At 47.7% G+C, this 22,632-nt stretch overlaps 2 protein-coding genes across 3 annotated transcripts in view; one reads left to right on the top strand and one right to left on the bottom strand.

Annotated features, from left to right (window-relative positions):
* Positions 1–22,632, top strand: part of SNCB (synuclein beta) — a 38,799-nt gene that overhangs the window by 1,474 nt on the left and 14,693 nt on the right. The window contains exons 1-2 of one of the 2 annotated variants that reach the window (XM_033140420.1): positions 12,989–13,117; positions 14,167–14,301. In XM_033140420.1, coding sequence (XP_032996311.1) covers positions 14,181–14,301 — 121 coding nt within the window. In that variant the 5' untranslated portion in view covers positions 12,989–13,117; positions 14,167–14,180. Of the gene's footprint in view, positions 1–12,988; positions 13,118–14,166; positions 14,302–22,632 lie in introns of those variants that run through there. The other variant, XM_033140419.1, reaches the window with a different exon arrangement.
* On the bottom strand, positions 3,775–9,872 carry EIF4E1B (eukaryotic translation initiation factor 4E family member 1B). The gene is made up of 7 exons (XM_033140418.1): positions 9,690–9,872; positions 7,807–7,895; positions 6,485–6,580; positions 5,925–5,988; positions 5,565–5,678; positions 4,386–4,525; positions 3,775–4,013 (listed from the first exon to the last, which is right to left on the bottom strand). The coding sequence occupies exons 1-7, from the start codon at positions 9,693–9,695 to the stop codon at positions 3,899–3,901; spliced, it is 624 nt and encodes a 207-aa protein (XP_032996309.1). The 5' UTR covers positions 9,696–9,872; the 3' UTR covers positions 3,775–3,898.

Below are 22,632 nucleotides of genomic sequence, written 5' to 3'. Positions count from 1 at the left end.
TTCTCTGTATCCACATGCTAGGTTAAGTTTATTTTTTATTTACATTTGCTTCTCTTAAAAAAGGACTGGGAGTAGAAGCCCAACCTCAGAACTTCACAACTGGACTCACCCAGATCCTTCTCTTCTGTCATTGAATAACACCTGGCACTTTGACATGAAGCAAAGCTATCTCCACTTTTAACAGACATTGTTGAACCTTGCATTTACCGGTAACTCACAACTGATGCACAGGGTCTGAATGTGTGCATAGCTGTTGCATTGCCTGCAGTATTAAAGATGTGCTGACTTAAAATAAAAATATAAAAATACTAGGGAACAGAGGAGAAAGCTAAACATACAGAATCTCCAAGACCAGGCTCTGTCCTAAATACAAAGCGTTCTGGTATGGAGGCTGCCACCGTTTGCACTCACACATTCTCCCGTGGCAAGTTGCAAGGCTGCTGGAGAAGCTCAAGGCCTCTGGTTCAGAAGCGCCTCATTTATGGTTTTTGTCTTGGCCCTCAAAACCAACCCCCTCCTGTTTAGTGATTCCCTTGGTTTTGATTTTCTTCTTTTGTTTAGTTATTTGAAGAACTCTGTGTGCTCTTTCCGCAGCTGTCCTTAAAGAGCACACCGTCATATAACAATGTCCTGTTTCAAAATCCTGCAAGTTACACCCCTGTCTTGGAACAAGGAGAGGGGTCAACATATAAAGGATAAGATGCAAATACTGTACACAGACCCAGTTCCCTAGCTGAAGCCAGGGGCTGCTATTCCAATCTTTCTGTTTTGAGCACTCCCTTTTACATGTTTGTCATCTAACAGCTCTGGCCAGCTTCTTCCTCCTTAACTGAAAGGGTTTTTATTTTGTTACTTTATTACCACCAATTTGGTCTTCCAAATTCTACTTAGCTTGCCTGTTGGCAGATTTCTATTTGATTAGCCTAAGTGTTCAGGCTCTATTATGCTGTTGCTTTGCTGCCTAAAGAATGTGACACTAACTGTATCATTTCATCTCTTATTACATAATCCTCTTATTGGAGAAATTCTCTCACAACACTAAATATGAGTGTGCTCCGTTTTCAGAAACACAGCACAGCTTTTTATTTTTCTCTCTCTTTGTGTATGATAGCACAAATTTTGTGTACCATGTTTTGCCCACCACAATGTGCAAATCCTGTCACACTTACCTGAGAGAGTAAGACCCATTCAACCAAATGGGGCTCATTTCTGAGTTTACATGCAGGAATCCATTGTTAGCTGAATCAAATTCCATCTCCTTTTGCTGCTTCTATAATTAACTGTGACAAAGCACAATCTCCTTTTGAATCTAGAAATTGTATCCATGTCATGACCTGAATTGACATTTAAGCCTGCTGGTAACTGAAGTTGCCCATAATACATGCTTTTGCTGCATCTCCCAATTTCTTTATGTGCTGTGCTAACATTCAATTGTTGTCAACCTTAGCATGGGCCAACTTAGAGAAGCATTGGTTGATTGGTTGTGTGGGTTTTACTCAATTAAATTTGTGCATGAGCAAAGCAGTAATTTTGAAGCAAAAAACATGATTTGTTTGTAGATGCATCTTAGAGACATTCCTTTTTATGAGGAAGAATGCACCTGGAGCCGTCACTGAATCTTTTAAGCAAGTTCTTGTGTTTTTTATGGATTGGATTCAGGCTTAGTCATTCTCTGAGTAAACCCATTGAAGTCAGCAGGACCCAAATAATTACCAACTCAACTTTCATTGGTTTCTATAGATCCGCTCAAAGCATGCCTGCCTAGATTCAACCCAATAAATCCAACAAACTCCTGCTGCCTATGGATCATGGGTGGTGGTGTTTTTTTAATTGATCATTCGTACAGAATTTGGGTAACCAACAATTAAGGCAATAGCAGACTGCACTCAGTTAAAGTATATTTTAAAACTTGCTATGATGCCTATTGAGCAACAATAGCTTTGTAACACACAGAGTGACCCTCTATGCACTGACTGCAAATAATAATAAGGAAAAAGGAGTTAGAAAAAGGTTGGTGGGGCAGTGACCCATTCACCCAAATGCACCAGCCTCCACTGTCCTGACTCGCACACCTCTATATTCAGAGGATTAACAAAGGCTGCCTCTGCAGAAGATAAAGCTGCTCTTGCATTGACACTCATTGCTCAGTAACAGCACCCAACAAGGGGCCTCCTATACCACAGTTACCCAGTGCCCCTCATCAAACACACAAAGACATCATAGTTTTGTTGAAGAACTTGGGCTCTTGATACTTTCACTGAAGAGAACCATCCAGAGCTAGTTGTTATGACCAGACATCCTGCTGCTCACTTGGTCAGTTGCCATGAATGGGATAGTGCTGTGGTAGCCACAGCTCTGAGTTGCAAGAGCAAGCCTGATATCATCTCTTATTACAGAGGCTAATCCCAGGAAGCAACCTCATTGACTTTCAAGTCCGCTCTGCTACATCCTTAAGAGTCATACAAGCTGCTTCAGAACAGGAAGCAGGCACTGCAATCCTTTTAATTCAGCAGCTCCTGCTCGCAGCAGAGGCCAGCCCATTAGCACCAGGCTGCATGGAGGTCTGAAGGACTGGTGGCTGAAGTCTGGCAGCAGCAGATTAGACTCCATCAAGATCAGTGGTGGCTGTTGCCCATTGGGTTAGGAGGGGAAAGCAACAACAGGTGGAACCAGAGTCAATGACAGACAGTCAGCTGTGGTGTAGTGGTTAAGAGCGGTAGACTCGTAATCTGGGGAACCGGGTTCGTGTCTCCACTCCTCCACATGCAGCTGCTGGGTGACCTTGGGCTAGTCACACTTCTTTGAAGTCTCTCAGCCCCACTCACCTCACAGAGTGTTTGTTGTGGGGGAGGAAAGGAGAATGATAGCCGCTTTGAGACTCCTTCGGGTAGTGAAAAGCGGGATATCAAATCCAAACTCTTCTTCTTCTTCTTCTAATTCTGCCCCCATCTCCTTCCTGCTGAGTTTAATAAAGGACATCACTGAGTCTAAGGAGGAAGGAATTGGTATGCACTGCTACCCCCTATACTGGTTTGTAAGGAAGCAGGCAGGGAAGTGGGGGCTTGCTAAGGGCAGACTGAGGCTGGAGGGGCAGTGTTGCATCTGCCTTAACAGACCAGCCTCTACTGCAGACCCTGGACATAACGAAGGGGGGGCAGGGGGCAGCTGCCCCCCTCAACCAAGTAAAACAATAGAAATACTTAACTGACCAATCACGTTGGTCGTGCCCCCCCCAACAAAAATCCTGGCTACGCCCATGCTGCGGACTATACACCACCTAAAAACTATTTATACTAGAACTGACTCTAAGTCTTTTTGCATTTAGCAAATGCATAGTTGCTCATATGAAATAACTGAGCATGGGTAGGCCACTCTTTCTACGTTTCTCCTTATGGGGGCAGCAGAAGTCAGCCTTCCTTCCATGAAAATCAGGGTGATCCAAGCAATCCATTTGTTTTATTCAGAAACCTGAAAAGCTAGGAAGAATCCAACTACTTGGCGTGGGGGGGGGAAGAGAATTTGTGATTGGTATTTTTTTACTCTAAAAATCTTTAGGTTTCCAGACATGCCACTATCTCAGTGTCAAAAAAGATCCCAACCATGTGTCAGGGGTGCAGTAAGAACAGCAGACTTATGTGCAAATGGCACACTTAGTAATGAAGTTCAGTTCCAGGCAAACCCTCTCAGCGCAAAGAAACAGAAAGATGGATGTTGACTCCAAGAGTGGGTGGTTTCCCCCAAAGTTTCAACTCAGGACCAAAAAAATACAACCTGTTTAGCCTCAATTCTTTAATAATGTTGAGAGCCAACAAAAGCCATGGGAGCATTATGCAATCTATACCCATCCATCCTGCTTCCCCAAAGATCCTGCCAACTTCAAGGGTCTATCGTAGTGGCTTCACACCACAAACTTGTTCTTCATGAGGGAGCCACTCTTGGTGGCAGTGTCTGCATGAGCCTGATAACCAATCACCACTTTGGAAGACAGGCCCAGGCGTTCCTTGTAAACACGCCTGAAAGAGAAAATAATAATAATTAAGTTGTACTCCAGACAGCTGGCTATCTTAGCTCATCTCTCTTCTGTAGTGTGTACTCACATATTATCCATTTCCACCAAAGAGTCCTTTCCCTAGGCTGCTATAGACACCTACAAACTCATTGCATGGTATAGCTGGCATTCCTCATGCATAAAGACTTCAAACTCTTAACACACACACACACACACACACACACACACACACACACACACACCCCTTAGTAATTCTGTTTGTGTTTAATTATACAAACATGCTCTGCCTTACATAAAGTGGTTGGCATTAGCCCTCCTGTGTGTTGCTCAGCATTTCACACACATATCTCAACAAAGGGAACTGTCTGTCAGCTACCCGATATGTATTACGCCATCTCGGTTCTCTGCCTCCTGGGTCCAGATTGCGATCTTGTCCCCCTTAGCACGGATGTTGATGACGGCCCCACAGACATCTTCGCTGTAGTCATCAAACATCTCTCCAATCAGGCACAGCAGCTACACAGAAGAGGAAAACCCATGAAGCGAACAGGGAACCAGATGCAAGCTACTGCTTGATGTACCATGGTTAAATACAGTGGGGAATATTTCTTGCCTCCTAAGGGTCTTTAAGATGTTTTGCTGCCCAAAGACAAGAGCTACACTACTCAGGAAGGATCAGAATAGCTGGCTCAGCTCAGAAATCCAGCAGGCATCAGAGGAATTGAGGATTGGGTGTGTGTGTGTGTGTGTGTGTGTGTGTGTGTGGAAATAGGAAAGTCCATCTGAGCAGATAAATGCCATGCATCCTTTCCTCTTCCCCTTCATCTCATGCTGCCATGTGTTGCAAGTTGCCTGAACACAATAAGCCAGCCTTCACCAGCCTGACATTCTCCATATGCTTTGGACTCCCATTGTTCAAAACTCCCATTGTTCTAGGCACATTTTGTGACAGGGAATTTCATTAGTGTGAGCAGTTTCTGAGCTCTGGGCACAGTACTGCACCTAAGAATTCAGATTAAAACTGCAGAATGGAAGAAAAGGAAGACCTTTTTCTGCCTCCCCACTTCCAGCTACTCTCTACAGACTGGAGAAGAGAGCCTCTTAAGAATATTAAAGGGGTGGGCAGGGAAAGACCATGTGAGAAATGAACACAATATTTTAGCTGCAGTTCATTCATTTTCAGCTTTGTATTCTTGTTATAAAAAAGTGTGCCTAGATATTCCGTTGTTGTGCCCATAACCTAGGTTTAAGGTGCCATTTAGCTCCTAGATTTCATATCTCAGTTTCTAACACTGCTACCAATCCCATCAATGCCCCAGCCAGCAGAACAGGTGATGGGTGTTGGTAGTCCAAAACACCTGGAGAGCAGCAGGTGGGCAAAGACCTTGGCTGAGAAGGGGAACTAACGAAGGAGGGTCACTTTGGGGAGCAGCTCCCACCTGCCCAAGAGAGAATGGGAAGTGCTGTATGCCCAGCCCAGAAACATGGCCAGAAAGCAGGGCAAATGCCACATTTCATAAAGGAGAAGCACCCACACAGCGTTCTGCCTACTTACAGTCTCCAGCCAGAAATGGTCAAGCTCCGCATGCCGCTGCTGCTTGGACAATGTGATAAGCCAACGCCCACCACGCTTATTCCGGTTATCTTCCCACATCGGCTCAATGCCATCCTGCAGGAAATGCAGGATCTCAGTATATACAGCTCTTACACACACACACATACAAAACTACACGAAGTTGCAAGGCTTTCTTAGTCCACCACAATGCACTAGATCCACAGCAAGCCATGGGTAGTCCTATGGTGTGTGGGAAAGCCCATATAACAAGAGACCCCAAGACTACCACCTGAGAGCCTGTTTCCCTCCCTACAGGAGGCACGCAGCATTAACAGAACAGGAATAACCAGCAGGACTTACTTTGAAAAGGGAATAGTCGCAGCCTGATGTCAACTTGCTGGCCAGTTGGATGTTGCTATACAGCCTGCAGTCTCAAGGAGAGAAGACAGACATATCAGGAGAACAGAATGGGTGGACTTGTGTAAGGAACCTACTGCTCCTGATGTTGATGCAAGGTATCTTGCACGAACAGCCCCAAAGCAGGTGGCCCACCCTGGAAACTGCCTTGAGAGGAGTTTCCACTAAATCCAGGCAAATACCACAGGAAACTATGGTTCATTCAGAGCTCCCTGCAGCACACATCTTTTTCAACCACTTTTAACTTTCAAGTGCTGCTTAGGACTTTTTTAGCCTGCAGATACAAGTACATGGTTTTCAAAAGTGAATGGATTGGTATGGAGAACCCAGCTCCCATCATCCCTGACCATGCCAGCTGGGTCTGATGGGAGTGAGGAGTCCAGCAACATCCAGAGGGACACAATATTCCCCACTGTTGGTTCAATCCCACAATGGCCTTCCTTCTTCTGGCGAGGCTGTTCCAGGGACTCTAGCTGTCAGAGGAAGGACTGGAATGCACTCACGCCCAGAAGTCTTCCACGGTGTCAAATTTGGTGATAAGACGCAAGTTATCCTGCCAGGTCTTACTCTTGTCATTTTTGAAGAACCAAAGGGCCCACCTACGAAGATGAATGGAAGGCAAAATTAAGCCACTAGCTATGAACATAAACACTCCCCTGTGTGAGGCTCTGTGTACACACAAAACACCCAGCACATCTTGCCACATGTGTGAATGCTGCCTGTTTGGACTGGAAGGTGCTGTGCTCTTCTCATTTCACATTTGATTAGACCCACTGTAATAAGGCAACCTTAAGGTGGGATGTGGGTTGCACTGATAAACAATGTGGTTTTGTAAACCACTCTGATTTTATTTTTTTGTATGAACAGCAGTATATAAATATTTGTATAAATAAGTAAAACGAATACTTTCTTGAACTGCTCCAGAGACACAGATGCAGGTTCTCTCTCCTTCTCCCAGTGAAGGGACAAGGAAATATAAAATAGGAGTGGTTTTCAGAGATGAATGGTAGGAAATTCAGGACAGAAGAATTGAATAACTTCTTTACACAATACATAGGATTTGCTGCCACAAGAGGTGATGGCTACCAACTTGGACAGCTTTAAAAGGGGATTAGGCAGATCCATGGACGATAAGGTGATTGATGGTGACTACTCATGATGGCTACATATTACCTCCAGTATCAGAAGCAGAATATGCCCCCTGAAAATTATCTGCTAGGCAACAACAGGAGGATGCTATTGCCTCCATGTACAACGTATGGGCTTCTCTATAGGCATCTTAGTTAACTAGTGTGGGAAACAAGATTCTGAACTAGATGGGCCTTTCATCTGATCCAGTAGGACTCTTTAAGAGCATTCCCCACTCCTCCCTCCTTTGAAAAGGGTGAAGCAAGAACAGGGTGGAAGTAAATGATTTTTCATGTTTAACAGTGATTTATGGAAGCACACAGCATTGGAAGTGTTCCTTGAAACCAAAAATAGCAAGGATTTCTTGGCAATGAGAATCTGCTGTATCATAGCAAAGCTCCATTGGCCACATTTGGATGCACCTTGCCAGGATCTTTTTGGTTAGCAGCCATCAACAAGCAGGGGGAAAGTGAGCATTAACATTATTGCACTGGAGGGGAGATCCGGACACACTGGGAGATCCAGGCATTTTGGCGTTCTGCTAGCATTATGCCTCTGATTACCAGTTGCTGGGAATCACAGGTAGGTCAAGTGCTGTGGTGCTCGTGCCCAGCTCGCAGGCTTCCCACAGGCATCTGGTCGACCACCGTGAGAGCAAGATGCTGGACCAGATGTGTCATTGGCCCAATGTACTTACCTGTTCTGCAGGGGGTGCTTGCTGATGCATTCCACAGCCCCCTCTCCTCTCCTGGCCTTGCGCATCCACTGCTCCTCATGAGGGCTTGCCTGACGTTTGGATAAGTGGACAATTCATTACAACTGCAGGCCCTACAGGCTCTTTGTACACATTCACCCCCAGGCATGTGGTCCCCTGTACAGGCTACAACTGGCTGGACAAACAGCAAATCCAGGTAAGTTGGTGGAGCTATGTGTTTTGTTTGAGCTCTTTATCTCTCTCAGGGACAGCAATAAAAGCTGGGGATTTTTTTTTTTCATCTGAAACACGCTGCTATAAATAGAGGACATTCATGTTACATATATCATCTGTGTTTTGCAAAGAATTCAGAAAGTGAGTATATTCTCACACAGCTTTCAGGAAAAAAAGCTTCACAAGAGAAAGAGGAGCTGCTCCCAGCTTTATTCTGGTTTCAAGGAGGAACATAGCCAGCTTCCCTAGGGCCCAGTAAATAGCTGACAGTACCTGGGGCAAAGGGATCAAAACCCCCCACAGAACAGGACAGGCCACCAGCTGCCTCCTCCTCCTTCAGCCTGCTCTAGGGTACAGGACAGACCATTCAAAAGGGCACTTGTTTGCTGCCTGATAAACGGAGATCAGCGAGATCAAGTGCTGCTGATGTTATTTTCTGCCCTTTACCACACTCAGGATTGCAGCGATGGTGAAATGGGCACCCCTGCCAGCTCCAATGATTCCTGTCCACACTGGTTTCACAAAGCCCTCTCTCAGGGCGAACAAATAATGCTATACAGCATTACATTTAGAATAATAACTTGAAAGAGGAAGACCTTGCCAAGCCAAGTAGAGCAACCAAAAAAAGCTTTTGGGTCCTTAAGAGAACTAGGCAAATTATTGCCAATTTGCCTAGCTTTTTCACAACCAAGTGCATTAAAGCCAGACCAGTCTTGGCCATACTTGCAGTGCCCTCGAGCAACCGTGTGAAAATCGCATACATAAGCAGACACATTTACGGTAGGCTCTCCAGGGACTAGAGTCACCAAGATCAATACATGGCAGACCAAGGATTGACAACTCCCCCCCCCCTTTTTCCTGGCAGGGACTGTGTACCTTTAATAGCTGCATGACAAGCAGAAATTCTGTAGGAGACACTCCCTTTCTCAACATGCAATGCATTATGGGAAGAGCATCTCAGACTACTGTTAAAGGTACAGGAGCCCTGGAAGAAGCAGCCCTGCAAGCCATGGATGGGCCTCCTACAAATTTTATAGCAGGGACTCATCACAATATCAAAAGTAAAGTGGTCACTCTACTGGAAACGGGCACTCTTGTACACATCCCAGCATAAAGCTCAGTACTGTGCACACTTGCTCAGAGAAGCCAGGCTCATTGAATTCAATATAACTTGCTAACATAAGCATGCACAGAACTGCAGGATTTGCATCAGACAAGATGTTCAACAACCAGAACAAACACCTGGCTACATCCAAGCCTAGCTTTTCCTACCCTTCAAGATCAATAAGGTCCCTGAAAACTAAACAAGGAGCTTTGGAGTTAGAACTATATTTCAGGAACACAACAGGGCGTGGAACGCCCTCCCACCAGGGGTCAGAGAGATAAACAACTGTCATTTAGAAAATACCTGAAGGCAGCCCTGTTTAGGGAAGTTTTTAATTTGTGACTTTGTATTGTATTTTAATATTTGTTGGAGGGCACCCAGAGTGGCCGGGGAGACCCAGCCAGATGGGCAGGGTATAAATAAATTTTTATTATTATTATTATTATTATTATTATTATTATTATTATTAAACAGCCTCACAGATGCAGGGTTATACCCTAGGGAGAAAGAAGAAAAAGACCTCAGCAGAAAGAAAACTACTACTCACCATCATTAGTGCTACTGCCACGACCTTCCAAGAAAATAACTGAGTCCACCTCTCCAGGCTTCATTTTTATATAGAAAGCACCTTTGAGCACCGCCTTTAACCTTGAAAATGGTTTTGTTAAAGAGCCAGGCCTTTCTTTTGTCATTCCTTCAAATGCTGCCATTGTAGAAACTGTAGCCCCGTCCCTCTTTTTCGCCTGGAACACAACAGGGACCCATGGCCCTCTAGATGTTGCTGGAGACCAGTTCCCATCATCCCCAGTCAGCATGACCAAAGGTTGGGGATAGCGGGAGTTTTAGTCCAGCAACACCTGGAGGACCACAACTTTCCCATCCTTGATTTAGGCCAGTTGGGTTGCTTAAAAGTCACTGAGTTCAAGACACTAGATCAGAGGTGAGGAGCCTTTTGTCCTCCAGATGTTGCCGGACTATATCTTCATCATCATTATTATTCATTGGCCATGTTGGACAGGAGTTAGAGCACCACAACTGCTGGCCACAGGTTTCCCATCCCTGTACAAGATCACTGTGTTCATGTCAAAATTAAAAGGCAAACAATATAGGGCCACCAGAGAGATTGTCTCCATGGAACTAAGGTATCATGAAAAGCTCAACCTCCAATAGGTAACCAAGGCTGCTTTTAAATAGGTGGTTCCAAAGTCACTGTAATGTAAGGGACAACTGTTGCTGAAGATTGCAACCAGGTGGGCTTGGCTTGGCTCCACCTTACTAAGCAGGCCTTAAAAATCTTAGCTTGTAAGAGGAGATAATTTTCCAAGTGTGCTATTCTAGGTTCCATTAGTGTTGCCCTCAGGGTTTTTGGGTGGGTGGGTGGTCTTTGGCAAATCTATAGTATGACTTAGATCTGTGTAGTAACCTTGGAATTCTGTGTATAGCTCTGATACAGCCACACCGCAAAAAGGGTACTGTAGAGCTGGGAAAGTTGCAAAAAAGGACAACCAAAATCATCAAAGGGCTGGAACAACTTCCCTATGATGAAGGGTTGCAATGTTTGGGGCTTTTTAGCTTAGCAAAAGGACAAGTGAGTAGGATATAAGCAATAAGGCTGATAGCTGATCACCCATTCCCACCACCCTTCTGAGTAATACCCCTCCCCGCTCCCTCACTATATTTAAGGGTCTGGTGACTTCTGTTTCAGTGTATCTGAAGAAGTGTGCATGCACACGAAAGCTCATACCAAGAACAAACTTAGTTGGTCTCTAAGGTGCTACTGGAAAGAATTTTTTATTTTACTTTGTTTTGAAATCAGGATAGTGTCCTTCCTGATGTCAGATTTGTGCCCCTTTAATTATTTGCATAGACCTGTTTGTCCTAGGTACAGTATAAAACGTAAAGGGACCCATGACCATTAGGTCCAGTCACGGACGACTCTGGGGTTGCGGCGCTCATCTTGCTTTATTGGCCGAGGGAGCTGGCGTACAGCTTCCAGGTAATGTGGCCAGCATGACTAAGCCGCTTCTGGCAAACCACAGCAGCGCACGGAAACGCGGTTTACCTTCCCACCGGAGCGGTACCTATTTATCTACTCACGGGCGTCGCAAGGGGGCGGTCCGCCCCGTGTTCCAGGGGTGGGGGGTGACACTAGGGCCAGCCCCGCCCAGCTGGCTGACCCAAGCAAGCCGCAGAGCGAAGCCCTGTGGCCCGTCCGGGGTCCTCCCGCCAGCGCCGCTATGGGTTCCAGGGGAGGGGGGTGACACTTGGGCCAGCCCTGCCCCGCCGGCGGGCCCCGAGCAAGCCGTGGAGCAAAGCTGCTCTGCTCCGCGGCCTAGCCGGTGCCGCTATGGGGCTGCCCCGCACAATCGGGACTGGGAAGCCCCAGGAGCCCACGCTCACTCAGTGGGTTGCCGCTGGAGCAGCAGCGCTGGCGGGATGTACTGCGTAGTCCATCTCAGCTGGTGCTGCTGCTCCAGCGGCGACCGAGTGCCGGCTCCTGGGGCTTCCCCCTCTGTGCTGCTTTAAAGCAGCATAGACGGGGAAGCCCCAGGAGTAGCGCTCGCTCGGCGGGTCGCCACTGGATCAGCAGCGCCAGCGGGATGGACTGCGCATGCCCGGATTTCTGCGCATGCGCAGTCTGTCCTGACACATGTGTCGTGATGTCATGACGCATGTGTCAGGTCGCCCCGCCCCCAGGGGGTGCCTCGGCGTGGCAATGCCACTCCGGGCACCCGAGAGGCTTCCTACACCTCTGTATCTACTTGCACTTTGATGTGCTTTCGAACTGCTAGGTTGGCAGGAGTTGGGACCAAACAACGGGAGCTCACCCCATCGCGGGGATTCGAACCACCAACCTTCTGATCAGCTAGCCCTAGGCTCAGTGGTTTAGACCACAGCGCCACCCGCATACAGTATACAGGTAGTAGGGTGTTATTGGCAGGTGGTGGCATAAGTCACATTAGAAGATGAGCAGGTGAATGAACCCCTGATGTTGTCATCTGAGAGAAGGAAGTGTCCTTAACCAGGGTGGGCTGTAATTCATTGATGATAACTTGCAGTGGCTTTAGCTGGGAATTATAGGTGGTCACAGGTAGTGCCTTATCACTTTCTCTTCTCAGTCTGTCCTATGTACTACATTGTTCCTGAGTCCTCTTCTCTATCTTGCTTTGTTCTTTTGCTCTTTCACTTGATTGGGCGAGTATTTTAGGCTTTAAAGAATAAATAAATACATAACTACAGTAATATGTTTTGTGAACTAGTGCCTAATGCTGCCCTTCCTCCATGTACCTAATCCCTTCCAAAAGCCACGATCTAAGCAAGGGCACATCGCATCTTGTGTGGCAACCCAGAAAAGTGGCATCATCCGTGGTCTGCGATTCTGCATCCTTCTGCTTTCTTAGCTTGTGATCCACTGACTACGTGCCCCCCCTCTCTCTGTATGTGCCAGCCCTCTACTCCTCTCTGCCCCCCACCTCCCCAAATCACCGCCGCCATCAACCATGCGGCAGGCTCCACAGCTCCTCCTATGCGTCGGGGCAGGAAGGCTCCTTTGGCGCCTTATCGGATGCCCCGCCCCAGGTCAGCGGGCCGGCGGCCTCTCCGCGCCAGGGCTCCTGCCGCTGCATCCGGGCAGGGCCGAGGGGCGGGGAGCGCGAGTTGCGCGCTATGATGAAATCCCCTCGCCGAGCGGGTATAGGGCGCGCGGCGGCTCATTGCAATATTCAGCGGCGGCGGCAGCAGCAGCAGCAGGGCGAAGGCGCCGGCGTCTCCCCGGCTCTCCTCTTTTCCACCACCTCCTCCTCCTCCTCTTCCTCCCCGCCGAGCTGCTCCATGGCAGAGCTGCCCTGAGTGTCCCGCTGCACCTCGCCGCCTGCTCCACCGACCCTGCCCAGCCGGCTCGCTCGCCCCGGCCCGGAATGATCTGAACCCCCTCAGCGGAGACGCACCCGAGTCCAGCGCTACCGCCGATCGCAGGTGAGCAGCGCCTGGGCGCGCTCCCCTCGCTTGCCCCTTTGGAGAGCGCGGGATCGGAGGCATCCTCTGGAGATCGGATTGGGGGCGGCGGGCGATGGCATAAGGTTTGGCCTGGAGGTGAATTCCCCCCTCCATCAGTGCGCAGGGCGACGGTGCCGCTATCCCTGTTTTCGGGAGGGGGGTGGGATATCTACCCACACACCACCTCCGGTAAGCGTGGTTTCCCCCCCCCCATGGGAATTGGAATACTGATGGAGAAAAGAGATGGTTTATATTCCTGGATAGGAACACCACACCCCAGAAAATCCCCACCCCAAATATTGGCAGAAAAGGAGAGCGCAGCAGCGTCTCCTGTCCTCACCCTTTCCTTCCCTTCCCCTCCCCGGTTTCAAGGACACGGAGTCATCCCTGTTTTGACGGCTTTAATCCTGGCTAAATCCCAGCCTCTCTTCCCTCTTCCTGTCTCTCGGGGGATGCGGGAGCTGATGCTTTTGAGGAACGGGGCTGGAAAGGAGCGGCGCTTTCCACCCCCGCGTTAAAATGCCCAGGAAGGGAGCAGCTGCACCCATTAGGGCAGGCGAGGTAGGCCAGGAGGATGGGGATGGTCATGGCAGCAGCCGATGAGGAGGATGGAGGGTGACGGCGGCCTTTGCAGCACTAACAGCTGTCACCAGACTTGTTGAATCTGGGGCAGAAGGTTGCTTTTGCGATGGCACCGAGACGATCCCCCTGCGTTCCACCTTGGGAAAGCCCGCTGGGAAGTGGAAATCTGCTGCCTGTTTCGATAGCGAGCTGAGAGGTTGTGGCTGCAGTAAGATACAGCCTGAGGCTGTTGAGTTAGGAACGCTGTTTTGCTGTTGGGAACGCTGTGGCTCCAGCCTAGGGAAGTCCCTCCTCGGAGCCATACCCGATTTCCTCCATCTCTCTCCAAAGCCCATATCTGTCTAGCTCCTTCTTCCCAGCAGTCCATGTAACCATTCCCCTTCCTTGGAAGCAGCAGAGCCCTCTGCTGAAGCCATCTTGCCTGGTCTCTTGTCTCCTCCACACAGAGCTCAGTGCCGGGATGGATGCGTTTATGAAGGGCTTGTCCAAGGCGAAGGAAGGGGTCGTTGCTGCAGCGGAGAAGACCAAGGAAGGGGTAGCGGTGGCAGCAGAGAAGACCAAGGAAGGCGTGCTCTATGTCGGTAAGGCTGCTGCAGGCACAGCTGCAGAGCTGCCCTGCTAGCTGTGCCCGCCTTTCACAGGAGGAAACAAGGGAGGGAGGGAAGGAGGAGAGATGGTTCCCGTTGCTTGGGTTTTTGTATCATTCTGGCCAGGCCTTCAAAGCTGGCAAATTGGCATCCCTTCCCCAGTTTGATTCCTCCCTCTTCCCCTCAATGGTGAAGGGACACAATTTACAGGGTGACAGCAGACCTAGAAAACTGGAGTCTGATGCTGTGGGGCAGTATCTGCAAAGCAATGCTCCGCATCCTCCTTCCTGAGCACCACCACCCCCTGGGGTTCTGATGTCAAAAGTCCCTCAACGTGCAAAAGGTATCACCTTCTTAGACTTACCTGTGGGGTTCTGTTTATGTTTTTCAAATATGTGCACAGTCCTTGGGTTATCCAAGAATCTCACCTTTACTGTATCTAAAGCACTGCTGGCAGGTAGACCTGAACTGTAATCTTCTTCTAACCAAGGCATACAGAATGAATGGCATGCCCATAGTGGCATATGGGGTCTATGACACAACTAGGAATACCCATAGGATGATTGTGATAATAATAATTAGTTTTATCCTGCTCTTCAGCCAAAAAGCGTCCCAGAGTGGTTTATAAATAGTGACAAAACAGTACCTGCCTGCAAGCTCACAATTTTAAAGATGTGACACAAAAGGAAAAGAAATGTGTGTGGGGGGGGAACCACCTCAGATACTAGATCTAAGTTTCAGAGTTTTTGTAGTGACTAGCTGGGATGGAAATATTTGGAGAAGAGAAGCCAATGGAGGAAACATTGCTTCGTCAATTATAGTCTGATGGAACAGCTGCTGATAAGATGACAGTTAAGAGAGTGACCTGTTGAAGCTGGTCTCATAGAGCCAATGCAGAAGCCCTGCAGTCCCATCTCTTCCTCTCCTGTAGCCGGATGGACTGGCTGCTGATTGGAACTACACGAGACCCAACACTGCGTGGTTATCCCTTAATTCTGTTTTCGTTCCTTCTCAAGTTCCTGGCCTTCTTGGTCTCATGTGAAAAAGCAGGCACGAAGCGCAAGCTGGATGTAAAATAAATGAAATAGTAGTCTTAAATGGGCGTGCAGGCTTTCTAGTTTCCCAGAATGCAAAACAAATGTACCTTAGATCAGTGGCGGAGGAACCCTCTCCGGCACCCGGGGCGGCGCAGCCCATACAGACTGCGTATGTGTGGCATCCCGCGCGGGCGCACTCCGTATGGAATGCTGCACATGCGCACTCCATATGGGTTGCTGCTCACGTGCGGTGGCTGTACAGGCTGTCGCTTGCACGGCATCCTGTACGGTGTGCGCATGTGCGGCAGCCTGTATGGACACTGTGCAAGTGGCAGCCCGTACGGACTGCGCATGTGTGGCGACCGTACAGGATGCCGCATATGCGCAGTCCGTACGGGCTGCTGCGTGAGAGCAGCAGCCCGTACGGACGCCACGCCCTCGGCCACTCTACAGCTGGGGGAGGCAGGGGCCATCTTGTCACCCCACCCAGAGTGGCAACTGGGGCGGCTGCCCCCTCCACCCCCCTTCCTATGCCACTGCCTAGATGAACATTATGATGTAGCATGGCCTAATGATGATTGTGAGCTAGGAAGTTTTCCTTATCTTTTTAAACGGGTTGGTTGGTCCAATAAAATAAATGTTCTTTTAACACAAAAGCGGTTTCCGATAGATATAGACACCCCAATGCAGCGATTTGTATTTCAGGGAACAGAGAAGGACAATCTTCTTAGCTTCTCTCCTTCGGATGTAATAGAGGGGCCATAATGCGGCTAAAGCAGAAGGACCTCAGAATAGTGGAATGCACTTATGGTCCTCCTTTCCTCTCCCTGCCCCTAATAATTTAAGGCTTGCTTAGGTTCTGGATGAGATGTGTGCAGATGCCAGCCCAACCTTGAGGCTGGTGTTTCCGGAGAACCTTCTGCCAGGGCACAAGTGGGGTGTACCACTGCAGTTTATTGGGCAACATGGTAGGGAAAAGGCCTCTCTGTCTGCTGCTTTTGTGTCTGGCTCTGCATGAGAGCCAGATGGATGAATATTCATAAATGCCTGCTCTGCATTCAGGACCTACCTTGCCTCTTACAGATTCATCAGCAAAATGGCCCCAATCAGCATGGGCAAGTCAGATCTTCTTCTGTCATACCACTCCCTCTAGCCAGGACAATGAGATGCATATCCAGAGTGCTTCTCCTTCCAGGACTTCATCTACCATCTTCTCACTGACGCTTTTGTCAGCTGTCACTTTTATTTCACTTTATCCCTCACTGTGCTGGTCTTCATTGTTGGCGGTCCTCTTGTACATATGAGTTTCTTCCTCCTAGAATTGTAGGTTCAGTTAAAATAAAATGTGAATGTGAATGTGTACAATTGCATGCATCCACTGTAATTCATTTGATGCATTGCACCTCCCACCTCTCACCCCCCCCCCAAATACAAGGTAGCAACAGAAATCCTAGGTTAGATCAGGAAGGGTAGTCGAAAGAGAGGAAATGGGAAGAAGGAAATATTAAGCCATTGCTGAAAAATAGGCAAGAGATTTAAATGCACAGGTGCAATGGCACAAATTTGCTCTTGGGAGAAAGAGAGATTCTGATAAGGTACAGAGCAATAGTGAGAAAGTGAGATGAGGGTAAGACCTCTGTCCATTAGTGAGGTCCAAACTTTTATGGGGGAAACTATATACATTGTGATGGCATTGTCCACATCACATCATGTTATTTATATGTCAGTCTGGACAGGCTCTTCACAGCAGAACACTTAGGAACCCACCCTTCCTTGAATATTGTTGTGGGCAGATATTACAGTATAGGCCCACCAGATGTCCTCAGACTACAACTCCCATCAGCCTCAGCATTTGTTACCTTGTGGTTAATGGGAGTTGTAGTCCAAAAGATCTTCCTGCTTTGAACTTTGCTGATTGTATCTCCCAGTCTTTCTTTGCCTCATTTTCTGTATCTCTCTGCTTATGTCTTTAAATAAAAAATATTAGGGGCTGTGGAATGGCATGCTTTTTTTTTTTAAAAAAGCACTCTTTTGCAACTACAAAATCAATTCTGCATCTGAAATAGATTATGCAGATTTTGACATGTGCATGCATAGGGTGGATTCAGTCTAGCACTAAGTGGGGTGTGCATGCATGGAATGAGGTCTACTTGTGCAAGAAGACCCCCCCCCATTTCATGCCCCCACCTGCCCCTAAGCTTGTTCTGGGGGGTTCCCCTAATCCTCCAGACCAGATTAAAGTGGTTCACAGTGACGGGGGAATGGGAAGTCCCATTGCTTGACCAGACTTCATTTCATGCACATGGTAACTTGATTGAATCCCACCCATAGTTGCATGCATGGATATGAAATTTCTATTTAGTATTTACTGTTCTTTCCTCCCCCTTTTAACAATAGAAGAAAGAACATATAGAAAATGCCTGGGGAAGAGGATAGGGTGGGTCTGACATGTTAAGTGAACAATGGATGCCCAAACCTTCTTCATTAGGGAGGGGCCGTGGCTCAGCGCTAGAGCATCTGCTTTGCATGCAGAAGGTCTCGAGTGGGATTCAATCTCATACCGCCAAATACAGGATATGCCATTATAGCTGATTGGGAGGTGTTGTACAAACAAACCCACGTAAAAGAACCCCAGCAACAACTCCACAGCCTTTTTTGGTGAGAAGGAAAGTGACAGGAAAATGCACTGGAAATGTGGGGGTAAGCCTTGCTTTGATGCAATGTCATCATACCTCCTCACAGGCAAGCAAGAATGAATGCTCATTAAATAGCCACTGTCACTTAACTTCCCTGCAAACAAACCTGGATGAGTGCTCAACAAACAGGTTGTCTGGAAGTACCAAACATTTTGGTGGTGCTAGGAGAGCACTGAATCTGTGGGTGGTATGCAACAGTTACTCAGAGCAGAACTATTGAAATGAATGGACCTAAATTCAGCCATGTTCATTAATTTTAATGGGTCTACTCTGAGTAAAACCCTTTGTCAGAAGACTGCTGTGCAGTTTATAACATAGAACACAAAAATGCATAGATAATATGTATACAGTGTAAAAGTTCTATGCAATATCAAAAGTGAAAGAGTTATATATAACAATAGAAATTAAAATATATAATAAAATACAGATTTTTATAACAGCAACACCATAAAAATAAGGGAAGAGAAAATCGGCAGGAGGGTATCTAAATTACAAAAAATAGTGCACAAATATGGAATCTTATTTCTATTGAAGAACAACATAGAGAGTACCCAAGCAGTCTGCTTCTCCTGCTGCTGTTATAAACTTGTGTATCTTGGGTTCACAGTAGCCAGCTGTAATAATCCAGTTCAGGGATGGGGAACTTGTGGCCCCACAGATGTTGTTCGACTTCAACCCCCACCGACCCTAAGTAGTATATCCTACAGTTTCCTCACCCCATGTTATCAAATGGTGGGGCAGCCTAATGGTTGCATGGTGACATGGAGAAAAGCCTGAAGTTAATAGAATCATAGAATTGTAGAGTTGGAAGAGACCCTGAGGGTCATCTGGTCCAACCCACTGCAATGAAGAAATCTCAACTAGATCATACATGACAGATGGCCATGCAACCTCTGCTTAAAAACCTCCAAGGAAGGAGAGTCCACCACTTCTTGTAGGGGTCGGTTCCAGTGTTCAACTGCTCATACCATCAGAAAGTTCTTCCTGATGTTTAGTCAGAATCTCCTTTCTTGTAACTTGTAGTCATTGGTTTGGGTTCTAGCTTATGGAGCAGGATAAAAAGAAGCTTACTCCATTTTCCATGTGACAGCCCTTGATATATTTGAAGATGCCTATCATATCTCCTCTCAGTTTCCTCTTTACCTGGCTAAACATACTCAATTCCCTCAACTGTTCCTCATAAGGCTTGGTTTCCAGATCCTTGATCATCTTGGTCGCCCTCTTCCGCACACGTTCTGGCTTGTCAATATCCTTCTTAAATTGTGATGCCCAGAACTGCACACAGTACTCCAGGTGTGGTCTGACCAAGGCAGAGTAGAGTAGGACTATTACTTCCCTTGACCGGGACACTATACTTCTGCTGATGCAGCCTAGAAGAGCACCAGCTTTTTTGCTGCTGCATCACACTGTTGACTCATGTTAGGTTTGTAGTCTACTGAGACACCTAGATCCTTTTCACATGTACTACTGGCAATCCAAGAGAGAGAAAATATTTGAGGCAGGTGGAACTCTCCCTCCCTTTTCACCTAAGATTTGCTGTTGTAGCCATAGCTACCCTGAAGAAAAGAGCCAGGGCCTTTTGGTGTGAGGCCCCAAGGTGGCAGAAAAAGGCTGAAGGTATAGAGAGGAAGAATAGAAGCTACTGCCATTGCTGCACACATGTAATGATGTGCACAGATCTCTGTGGAAAAGATGATTGTGTGGGAAGGAATAAAATAGGGAAGGTCTGGGTCCAACTTTGCAACATTTATTACATTAATCTAAGGGTATTTTGCCCATTACCAACTATTTTGTGCTAATGATTACCTTTTAAAGCCCAAAATGGTATAGGATACCCCATAATCAGAAAGGGGAGGTCATTCCTGTGTCTCCTGCCTAAGGTGGAGGCACAACTGAGCGGAATAAGGAATGACCTTCTTAGTGGTTGCACCCATATCATAGAATTGTAGAGTTGGAAGGGACCATGAGGGTCATCTGGTCCAACTCCTTGCAATGCAGGAATCTTTTGCCCAACGTGGAGCTCAAACCCATAACCCTGACATTAAGAGTCTTGTGCTCTACTGACTGAGCTATGAAGAGTTGTTGGCCACCTCCCCTATTTTCACCAGTTACTGAATATATTTTAATTTTGGCAGGCTTTTATGAGGCGCATATATGTTGATCCTGTGTCTTTTTTAATAATTTATTTCATATTGCTTTATGAAATTGTGTTGTGAGGTGTTGTAAAGCAAACTAACCAATATATTTACACTAGAAGGCCAGGATGTCAATATTTTAATAATTCCTGAATGACACTATGAATGAACTTCGAATGAAGTGGGACCATTTTTGATTGTGAGTGGGCCTGTAGGGCCATATTTTTGAATGCTCCCCCATTTTTTTTTTAAAACCAAACCTCCCTGCATGTACAGAATTAGCACACCAGGTAAAATGGCCAGAAGTAACCTTCACACTGATATGCTAGTGTGCATATGGAAGAACATTACCAAAAAAGAATAGCCTTATGTAAAGATTGTGGCTATCAGGACATAGGGCTGGAGTCAGCTTAATAGTTGTGCTCACAGGAGCTGGCATGAGTCCTGCTAGCACAATGAGGCTTTCCCCCTCTTCTCCTTCCCACACCCCACATGTCCCCAATCAGATCTGGGGGCTGAGGAGAACACCCAGGTCTGCATGCAGGGGGAAGAGAGAATAGGTCATTCCATCAGGAAAGCTGAAACGCTTGCACAGACAGAGCAATCTCCGTAGCGCTACGTTGAATTCCACCCTTAGCCTGGATCCTCACAGGTGTTAGTAATGTGGCAATCCTGTGTTCACCTACCTGAGAGTAAGCAGGGGAGTTCCTAGCCCTTTGGCTGCACGGGGCGGGAAGCCAAGAGGCTGTGACTCTGCAGCCAAGAGAAGCTGTGACTCTGCAGCCCAGCCAGCGCCGAAAGAAGCCAAAAGGGAAAGGGGGCGGGGAGCAAAGCCGGCGCTTAAATGCTCCGCTTTGCTTCCTTTTTTCGCCCCTTTCGGCTGCTTCTTTTGCCGTTGGCTGGGCTGCGACTACACAGCCCAGCCAGCGCCGAAAGGGGAGAAAAAAAGGAAGTGAAGCGGTGTGTTCAAGCGCTGGCTTCGCTTCCCCGCCCGCTTTCTCTTTCGGCCGCCGTTCGTTCCGTCGCCCCGGGAGCAGCAGCACCGCACACACTGTGCGCTGCTGCTCCCACGGCGACAGAGCGAGCGGCGGTGCGTGGGGGTGACAAGCGGCGGCCCCTCCTGCCACTCCCCACGCACCACCGGGCACCCCGGGAGGAGCAGCACTGCACGGGCGGGGTGCTCGCTCGGCCGAGCGAGCACCCCGTCCGTGCAGCGCTGCTGCTCCCGGGGTGACAGAGGGAGCGGCAGCGCGTGGGAGTGGCGGGAGGGGCCGCCGCTTGTCACCCCCACCCGCCACTTGTCACCCCCACCCTCCCCTGTCAACGGGGGCGTACCGCCCCTACCGCCCCTCCTCAGCGACACCCCTGGAGTAAGCCCTGTACAGTATAATGCACTAGTACTTATTTCCAGTAAGTACCAATGAGGTTTTTTCCAGGGTGTTTGGTATGTTTAGCCTGGTGAAGAGGTGATAAATGTTTAATTTTTAGCCTGGAGAAGAGGTAATGTGATAGTCACCTTCAAATATTTCATGAGCAATGGGTTCAAATGACAAGAAAAAGGATTAGGAAGAAGGCAGTGGACTCTCCTTTGTTAGAGGTTTTTTAGCAGAGGCTGGGTACCTATTGGGGATGCCGTAGCAGAGCGTTTCTTGGGAGGGGGTTGGACTAGATGAGTTTTGAGATCCTGTCCAATTCTCTGCATAGGATCAGGCTGTCCATTATTCTGTTTTTGATATCAGGCTGTGACTTCTGCGGCTTATGTAGCCAAAATGTCACCACCCACATGCAAAAGGGACATACTGGTATCAGTACTTTGGGAGAAGTTTAAGATTTGGAGAAGTATAAAAAAAAACCAAACCCTTTATAGCACCTAAGCACACTCATTGGCCACAGAATGCTGACTATCTGGGGGAACAGAATGGAGCAGCATGGGGAAGGACTTAACTAATTGAAGAGTGAACAAGAGCAGTCCATGCTGCAACATTTCGTTGCAGGTTCCACTCATTTCCTTCTATTATCACTGTCTCAAATGCACAGAATTCTATTTGGCTAAAGAATCTGGTTGACAGGATAATCTAGCCTTGTTCCAAGGTAGAAAACCCAACCGGTCCACAAGCCAGTAATTAATGATCTTCATTATTGCTACATGCAAGCAGGGTAACAGAAAAGAGAGGTAAAACACCATCTTGCAAGCTTTTGATATTGAGGGTTGTCTGAAGAAAATGTTGGTTAGCAGGCTTAAGGTTTGACTAGTGCAACTACCTGGGATAGGGCTGCAGCTCAGGGGCAGAGCATCCGCCTTGCATGGTCAGTCCCTGACATCTCCAAGCAAGGCTGGGGTGTCTCCTGCTCGAAACTCTAGAGATCAGCTGCCAGGCAGTGTTAACACAGTCCTGACCAAGATGGGCCATTAGGTCTGACTCAGCATAAGGCAGCTTCTCATAATCCTAACTAACC

This window comes from Lacerta agilis, chromosome 2 (assembly GCF_009819535.1).
Source record: "Lacerta agilis isolate rLacAgi1 chromosome 2, rLacAgi1.pri, whole genome shotgun sequence".
In the NCBI taxonomy this organism is placed as follows: Eukaryota; Metazoa; Chordata; class Lepidosauria; order Squamata; family Lacertidae; genus Lacerta; species Lacerta agilis.
Note: the sequence above shows the minus strand (reverse complement) of the source record. Positions and strands in the feature narration are given on the sequence as shown.